We start from the raw sequence: 9,429 nt of genomic DNA, 5'->3' as shown, positions 1-9,429 counted from the left end.
TGTCAACATGAAATTGGTAGCTTTCATTATTTGCTGCAAACTGTAGAACCTCTGGCTTACTTCTAAAATCTGCTGGAGGAGACCAAAGCTGAGTTGAAAACCAGGATTCATTCGTGAACTTTCTCTGCCTGGATATAAAGTGAAACTTTTTCAAAGGGAGTTCAGTTGGATGGAGGTTCTTTCTAGAGCCGGTTGTTTCACTTGTTTTGTTCAAAGATGTTCAGTTGACAGTCACAGAGGAGGAAAGAAACCAAAAGACATTGCTTTCTGGTGGTTTTTAGTTGGACAGAGAAGTGCAGATTTTTTCCCCCCTTTTTAGAGATTCTGGTTCCTGCAGACGGTTTATTTTTGGTGAATTTTTAAATGTTGAAACGTCCAGAATGAAGTGATTCTGATGAAATGTCGCAATTTTAAGCTTAAATTTGATTATTTTTCACAAGGGGACCACACATCACACATGATGTGTACGGAGACTGTTAGGAAGTAAGAAATATGAAGATTTTTTCTGTTTTTACAGTTTCCTGCTCTGGTAAACGCTGTAATTTTGGTGATTTTTTTTTTTTTTTTAGAGATAACACGACTTTAAAACCGATCGATGGGTGAATGTACAGTATTAATAATGCATATGTCACATAATCACGAGTGTATCCGTCCACTCTGTCGTTTATTAACTTGTTTACGCACCAGGCTCCACTGTCATCAGTAAACACTTCTTCCAACGACACGAGCTGCATCACCTGATTCGCTTTAATTCACCTATTGCTGCGTATAAACACCGTCTGCCACCACGCAGCCTCCCACAACAACACACACACACACACACATCGACACACACACATCGACACCTGGCGCACCCCCAGGTAGCCTCGGGGCAGTGGTATATTCCAACACTGCTGGCCTTTATGTGTTGTCATAGTAACGACAGCGAGGTTTTCTCCTATAGAAGCTCATTACAATAATTCTGAAGCCAGAGGAAAAAAAATAAAAATCTTGTTTTTCTGCCTCGACCCGTCACCCCTGCACTCGCTCCTGTTTTTAAAAAAATAAATCTTCTTTTCGCTTTCGAGCCTCGTCGCGGCTTCACCTTTCCCCACCTGCGTCGATCAACAAAAATAAAACCCTCTGACCGCCGTGGAGAGCGTAATGAGAGTGTGTTTTTTTTCTTTTGGCGTGTGGGAGTCGCACCAAAGAGTCAAGTTGTGTGTCAGCGCTGTGTGGAGGATGCAGACTGCAGCAGTGGGCATCGGGACAATGTGCATCCAGCCCTCCTTGTTTTCGTGTCTGTTGAGTTGTACTCGAATCTCTGAGCGCCGATTGGATGATTCACCCGGCGAATGGGGGCTTGAAAAATGTGTGTTTATTCACACGTTTAATGGGCTACGCATAAAAGAAAGTAGGTGAGCTGGCGAACGCTCAGAGAGGTTGGACGCGCCGAAGGATGAAAGAACACTGGTGCAGGCTCTCTGGGAGTCGTGGGGATGAGGAATCGTCTCCGTCGGTCGCTTTGGAGAAGATGCAAAGAGAATGAATGAGTTATTTTAAGTGTTGCTCTCGTGAGTTCTTTATTTAAAAAAAAAAAAAAAACATCATGCAGAAGTTATTAAACTGCATGTTGGCACGAGTGCATCCGAGTCTGTAAAGGGAACACAAAAGACTGGTGCGAATAAAATCCTGTTTCTACAGCCAATCATCTCGATAAAAGACTTTTTCTACACGTGCATTTTATAATCACTCAGCTAGCGGCCACATTATGACGCAACTCAACTCTCACTGTGGTTCAATATAAAGTCCTGCACCTCCATGGAGACACAACAACCACGAAGGAGGACAGTTAGAACGACAGAAATCATAAAAAAATGAAATTCTCTGATTATTTATTTTACAAAAAATGCAACAACCTAAACATCTACTTGTATTGCATTTTTCCAGCATGTGTTACCAACAGTGGATAAAAATATGGAGCTCTTTTTGTTTATTTACTTCTTTTCTTGCCTTTGCGTAAACACTGTCTGTAGTTCAACCGAAAAGTCCTTAATTTTTTGTTCACACGACTGCTGGCTGCAGCTGAGACACTCAATAGTTTCACAGTTAAACAGAGAAGTGCAGAATTTTTTGTTTTTTCAGAATATAGCTCCTGCAAAAGGCTTATCTTTGGTGAATTTTTATATGTAGAGACACACCGAAAAAAGTGATTCTAAGGAAACGCCACAATTTTAAGCTCAGATTTAGTTGTGAATTGTTTTATTTGATTTAAGAAATAAAAATTCTTATGTTGCTAAATGTTAAAGCTACAGTTAAAGATGTGCTAATTACAATATGTACAATTATATGTACAGATACAGTGAATGATGTTTAATGAGCAATCTGAAATTACTGACATGTTTAAGCTACACAGGAAGTGCTTTTATTTTGAAGTGTCCACAGGCAGTAACATGCTCACTAGTTTGTTTTCTGAAGACAATGTCGCTATGAAAGACGTTACCCCGTTTTCTGGTCAGCTGCAGCAGGTTTTGGAGAATGAATGCTGAGCTTAAACTGGTTCTGGTTACTCAGGAAGCTTCAGCTACACAACGGATCTGATTCATTTTCCAGGTGGAACCACGCGATTAGCTCGAGTATCATCGGAGAGTTGAAAATCTTTCTGTTTTTACAGTTTATTGCTGATAAATGGTGTAATTTCGGTGATTTTTTAAAACGACAACATGCTTTATAAACTCACCGGCAGGTATTTGCCTGTAGCGTCTCCCGTGTCGACATGTTTCACCATGCTGACATGTATCCTCCAACAACTGGCTCCTCTGTTCACCGTTTCTGAGCCATGCTGTATTTGTTTTATCACCCTAGTACATCTTATTGCTTTTGCAGGCTAAAATTGTACAAAATGATATGAAAAATGAGTTTGAAATGACTCAAAATTTGTTCAAAATGACCATTTCTCAATCATTATGGACCAGTTGAATCATTCTAGACTCAACTGGTCCAGTTGAGTCTAGTTTTAGTCCAGTTTTAGAGATGTTCCACCATGCTGACATGTATCATCCAACAACTGCCTCCTCTGTTCACCGTTTCTGAGCCATGCTGTATTTATTTTCTGATCCAGTGGGTTGGATTTTCCTCTCAGTTACTTTAATCTCTTTCTATTGTCTTTGTAAACACTGCCTGCAGTTCAGCTGAGAAGTCCCTGCATTTTTTTCCCCCCACATGCAGCTGAGGCACTTGTGGTTTTTAGTTCGACAGAGAAGTGCAGAATTTTTAGTTTTTTGCAGGATCTAGCTGCTGCAAAATGCTCATTTTTGGTGAATTTTTACTCTCCAATACACAAAATAAAGAAAATGGCACAATTTTAAACTTAGATTTGATCAATTTCCAGATGCAAGCTGTCTATTTTCTGCATTTCTTTTTCAAAACGAGATGAAATATCGCAGTTTCAAGCTTAGATTTTGTTAGTTTTCCAACTCACATGATTTCTTTCAAGGGTGAAAGTTTAATCGATTCATTCTGTTTTTCTCCGCTTCACTCTTGGATAAATGGTGTCCTTTTTCATTTTTTATTTTTTAAAAGACAAACTTGCTTTCACAGGGTTCAGATGTCTCCTTTTGTACGAACGCTCGAGTAAAAGTTTGTGCAAAGGACATTCAGTTAATGGAAAAAAACGTTTCCAATGTCACATTCCAGCGTTGTCGTGTTCTGCGGGGACACATTGATACGAATGCATTGCATAAGAAAAGACATCCAGTTATGTAATCTTGTAAAAAAAAAAAAAAAAAACTGCTTTTCCCCAAACTCAGGTGAGTTGTGAAGTGACTTTGAGCTGTTGGGTGACACACAGTCCTCTGTCCACTGTCCTCTCCCCTTTGGCAACACAAAACACGAAGCGCCTCACGAGACCACTATTCCCAGGCAGTGTGTTATTTTTGAGCCTTATTCCTTCTTTCGTGACCTTATAAAAGGAAAAAAAAAAAAGCTACCGCCACTTATTTGCACATTTAATTTGAGATTATGTGACATTTAGCTGTGGAGCTATTAAAAAAAAACAAAACATTTTCTTGCATTTGAAAAGACACTAATTGCCTCCAATCACTCAGGAAGACGTGTCTGCTTTCAAATCGCTGAAAGATTTAACCAGTCGGACCGATCCCCCCCCCAAAAAATGTTCCTTTTTAGACAAAAGGAGATAAAGAACGGACGAAGAGAAAGAGACAGGAGACGTGACGAAGACTGACAGAGCGAAAGGAATATTTGGAAGAGGACGGAACACCTGTGAAGTGAAGCAAATAGAGGAGCAGTCGGCAGCTTAAACACTGATACTAACAGATGGACGGTGGATAGAAATAAACACATGGCCTCAGGGAAGGGGAGACGGACGGAGAGGGAGGGAAAGGCGGAGAGAGAGTGATGGATAGAGAAAGAGAAAGAGGTAGCTGGTGGTGAAAGAAAGCAAATCAAAGACCGACAGAGAAAGTGAGAGTGGGAGGACACGGCACACTGAAAGGTAGGACCTTCATTATGCAACGAGGACAGACAGGGGAATAACGAACACACCAACCGCTAACACGCTCTTGTTTGCACGCCCACGCACCAAAACACACAGAGGCACAGATGCAGGCTAATTCGGAGAGGATTGCCCAAATTACACAAATGGCAGAATCTCTCTCTCGACAGCGAGCTCTCTAATCCGCTGACCTTTGGACGAGGCAAGGACGGGCGGCGGCGGCGAAATGTACTGACCATGATGCCCGTGAGCAGACACACTCCTTTGCCACAGTAGGTGTGGGGAACCATGTCTCCGTAGCCGATGGACAGGAACGTGATGGAGATGAGCCACATGGCGCCCAGGAAGTTGCTGGTCACGTCCTGGGCGTCGTGATACCTGAAAGGTTCAGAGGAGGAAGTCAGGCGGTCGGCAGGGAAAGACAGAGTGAAAATGTTAAGCTAACTGGATCACTGGGGGGTGAAAGGCGAAGAAAGTTCAACTTAACAAGGGTTTAACTGGGTTAACTGGATCTGCGAATCCTAAAACCATAACTAGAGACACCTGGTATCGATCACAGGTGATGGGTATCAGTAGGAAATAACTGGTATCAATCAGATGTATTGGTATTAATCAGAGATAACTGGTATCCATCACAGACAATTGGTATTAATCAGAGATATTGGGTATAAAATTGGAGATTTATAGTATCAATCAGATAAAACCGAAGTTCTGTATGAATCAGAGATAATGGTATCAATCACACATATCGGTTATCAATCAGAGATTGACATTAATTGGTATTAACTGGTATTAATCAGGTGTTTGGTATATAATCAGAGATATTGAGTATCAATCAGATAAAACTGAAGTTTTATATGAATCAGAGATAATAGTATCAATCACAGACAACTGGTATTAATGAGAGATATTGGTATTAGTCACAGGTATTCAGAATAAAATCAGAGATATTGAGTACCAATCAGATAAAACTGAAGTTGTGTATCAATCAGAGATATTAGTATTAATCACAAGTATTCAGTATAAAATTGAAGATGTGTATGAATCAGAGATCAATCACAGTTATTAGGTATCAATCAGAAATACAGCTAGATATATTGTATCAATCAGGGTATTGGGTATCAATCAGAGATATTGGGTATCAAAAGGAGATAATTGGTATCAATCAGATATATTGATATCAGTAAGAGATAAGGAACAGACATTGGGTATCAATCCCAAATTTTGTGTATCAATCACAGATTTCGAACATCAATCACACATTTTGGGTAGTAATCTGATATATTGGTAATAATCAGGGATATTGATGTCAATCAGCCGAATGGGTATCAATCAGATTATTGGGTATCAATCACAGATATTGGGTTTTAATAGACAACAACTGTGACTGGGGTATCCATTAGAGATATTGGTATCATTAAGCTGAGATATTGAGTTTTAATCACAGATATTGGGTATCAATCACAGGTATTGGGTATCAATCACAGGTATTGGGTATCAATCACAGATATTGGGTATTAAACTTTAAACTTCATACATTTAAACATGACACCCAACAAGAGTGTTTAGTTCTGGTACTGTTGCATCATGAAGGACATGAGTCCAAATAAACAGGAAGGGTTGAAAATCAATAAATACCAATAGACTAATCAATTGATCTGTGTTTTATTAGCTGCAGCAGACTGGAAGCGAACCAGGACCGTGTGAACAAACATATTCCTGCATCACCAGCTGAACATAAGCAGCTCTGCCTGTAGTGACGCCACTCACAGCTACCGTAACGGCTTCATTCAGTGGGATCACTAAGAAACTTCTGATCTGCAAATCCACGACTCGAGAACATCTGTTGTGTCTCTACAAACCTGACAAATTAAGTAATTTGGGGATAATTTGTTGGTTTTTCTTGGCACAATGTTGCATCAGTCCTCATAGATTAGGAAGCTGATTTATGAAGATATGAAACTGAACTTATTTAATAGTGCTGCTCACCTTTGGTCACAAGATGTTCTGATTGTGTAGCAGAAGACGGCTGCACTTTAGGCTTTGTCATTTTACTTTTGTTTGTCTGTAAGTTTGGAGCTATTGTTCAGTTTTAATGTCATTGTTAAATTAAAAACTGTAAATAAAACCTAACACCAACACAAAGCTATTCTTACAAGAAACTTTAAAACAAAAAAAGAAACGTACATTTTTTTGTCTCGGATGTGAGCGGGAGATAATTTTAGTCTCCGTTTTCTACCCTGAAGCAACACAATCTCCAAAGTCTTAAATTTGCACCTAGTTTGAAGTTGTTTAATTGAATTTTCTTCATTAATTTGGTTTGGGGAGGAGAGGAAATGCCAATTAAAGTTGAATTTGGCCCAAACGAGGACTTCCCAGCAGCCGAGCGCTGATGCATTTAATCAAGTCTATTAACTGGCTGACATTTTCCCATATTTCCTTGATTACCTCCAAAAAAAAAAAAAAAAAAACCCCACTCAAACACATGAGAAGATATGTTTGCTTTCCACTCGATGGTGCATCCATACTGACATAACGAGACTATCCATCTTTAAATGCAACCCAGCAATTTGATTTAGGGTTCGAAAAGCTTCAATAAGAAGAGAAACAGACAGTTTGAAGGTGGTTTCATTTCTGAGCGTCTGCCAGCTGGATCAGATTTTGGTCAATAAATCACTAGTTTGCTCTGCAGGGCCATATGTTTACTGCTATATTAAATACAATATGAATTCTTGTGCCTGTGCATGAAGGACAAAGTGAAAGATTTCTCCTCTCTTGTGTGGATGTTTACTTGAACACCATCCCTCCCTGTGTAAGATTCATATAAAACCTATAAATAAATACAACATAACGCGGTGATAAGCTCATGTGAAGGGTGTTTTAATGTTCTCTTTAGTGTATTTGTGAACAAAGACGTCTATAGCTGCTGTATAAATAATTAAAAGAACAGTTATGTGGTTAGATGAGCAGATTAATAGCGTGCATCACTGTCTGTTTGCTTAGCTTAGCATGTAAACTGTGCACAACAACCAGCTTGGCTCCATCCAAAGGTAAGAAAAAGGATTTTTATTTTTTATTTTTTATCTTCTTGGAGTCGCTGCTGTTTGCTTGGCAAACTTACAGTGACGTCAGGAAGACGAGAGCCAACAAACAGTCCGTGTAAAACCACAACGTATTCACACACACTCCGCTTTTTTTTTTTTTTTTGTACATCTGTAATTAAAATGTTCATTTGTACTTTCACTGAATGAGATAAAAAAATGTTAATTAGTGAGATTTACAGTAGCTGGTGGGCAGATTTAGTTACTTTTGGGCAGAGCAAGGTGACAATTTCCAGGGTTTATACTAATCTCTGCCGGCTTCCTGCAGCCTTAAGGCCAATTTATGGTCTCCGGATAACTGATGCGGACTTTAAAAGCGGAAACATAAGCAGCTTTATTGATGTTACAATAGGTACGCCACGGGCTGTCAACATACAGCCTCATATAGAACACAGTGACTTTGCACTTTTCCAAGGATACAGCAGCTTGTTACAGATTGGACTGAGCGCAGCGACGACAGAGCTCGGGATATCTGGAGATTTTAATCAAACCACCTCCAGAATACTGCGGCAAAAACTTCCAAAACTTCAACTACAGCTACGTTAGTGATGACGGAGAAGCTCCCAGAGTGTTGTGGTTTCACCGTCTGCAAGTATGTGAGAATTTTGTTGGTGCAGAGCAAAATCTGGGCAGTTGTGAGCATGCATGAATTATGTAGATATGACCTAGTGCACATGTATGAAATATAGTGAGTAATATCACAACAAATTTCCAGCTGTTCCTGGGTTTAATTAAGGGCTTAATAACTACACGTTGGACATCGCACACAGAAAAACATTCAGGGCTCCTGTGGATGTTCCTGAAAGGCTGCGATTTTGCACTTTGTCAGGAAACAGTAGCTGGTTTCAGACTGTAACACTGTGTTAGTGATTATTCAAGAGGAAACACAGCACAGGATATCTGGAGATTTTAGGACTTCCTACTGTGTTTGGGCTCTGAAATCATGTACAAATCAAAGCCTGCAGCAAAAAATTCCACTGCAGCTGTCAGTGAGGATGTATAAAGGTGCAGATGATGGAGAATCTCCTCTTAAGAGTCTCCTCGCAGGGCCAGTGTTGTGGTTTCGTCGTACCTGAGAATTTCATCCGTGTGCAGACCAAAACCTGTGTCGCTACAAGAGCAGCCGTGTGCATGAATAACATCCCTAGATATTACCTGCTGCACATGTATGAACCGTAGTCCTCAAAGTGGACTAGTGAGTAGTGTCAGAACAACAACTTCAGGTTTGCAGCATCCATGTGCGCATCTGCGGTCATGCATCATGCATCGGACGGCCTCGTTGCTCATCATATCGAACACAGAAAAACACTCAGGGCTCCCAGGGAGGCTTCAGGAAGGCTGGGACTCTGATCTCCTTACAGGTTATAGCAGCTGCTCATAAACTGGACTGGAACAGAGTTTTTGATTATTCAGGAGGTGTGTTGGGCACATAGCGCAGGATATCTGGAGATTTGAGAACTTTTTGAGCACTGTTAATAGAAAGCATATGCTGCGACAGGATGAGTGCACGTGCTCGGCAGTAATGTGCATGTGCAGAACATGCAGCTATGAGCCACTGAGCATGTAGAGAGAAGTTTTAGAATAATAACACATCCATGTCTGCACGGAAGTCAAATCAAGGCTTTACAAGCATTCGTTGTTAGTTTTTTGTTGCACCAGTTGTCTGCAGAGTTTTGGGCGGCTGTAGAAAGCGTAAACTGACCTTGATATTGACATAAGAGTGATATTAATCTTCTTATCTCTTTCTTTAAGAAGGCAAATAAGCTTTTGTGAAACAATTTCAAGATCAAGAATGAACTTTTAAGTGTGAAATGCCTACATGGATTTCAAACATAT

General features: G+C 40.1%; 1 protein-coding gene across 1 annotated transcript in view; it reads right to left on the bottom strand.

Moving 5' to 3' along the window:
• kcnn3 (potassium intermediate/small conductance calcium-activated channel, subfamily N, member 3) overlaps positions 1 to 9,429 on the bottom strand; it is a 90,531-nt gene that overhangs the window by 26,882 nt on the left and 54,220 nt on the right. The window contains exon 6 of the mRNA XM_008280710.1: positions 4,729 to 4,870. Coding sequence (XP_008278932.1) covers positions 4,729 to 4,870 — 142 coding nt within the window. The remainder of the gene's footprint in view (positions 1 to 4,728; positions 4,871 to 9,429) is intronic.

Source organism: Stegastes partitus, unplaced genomic scaffold (assembly GCF_000690725.1).
Source record: "Stegastes partitus isolate 25-593 unplaced genomic scaffold, Stegastes_partitus-1.0.2 Scaffold207, whole genome shotgun sequence".
Taxonomy (NCBI): Eukaryota; Metazoa; Chordata; class Actinopteri; family Pomacentridae; genus Stegastes; species Stegastes partitus.
The sequence above is the reverse complement of the archived record's forward strand: the minus strand, read 5'-3'. Positions and strand labels throughout refer to the sequence as shown.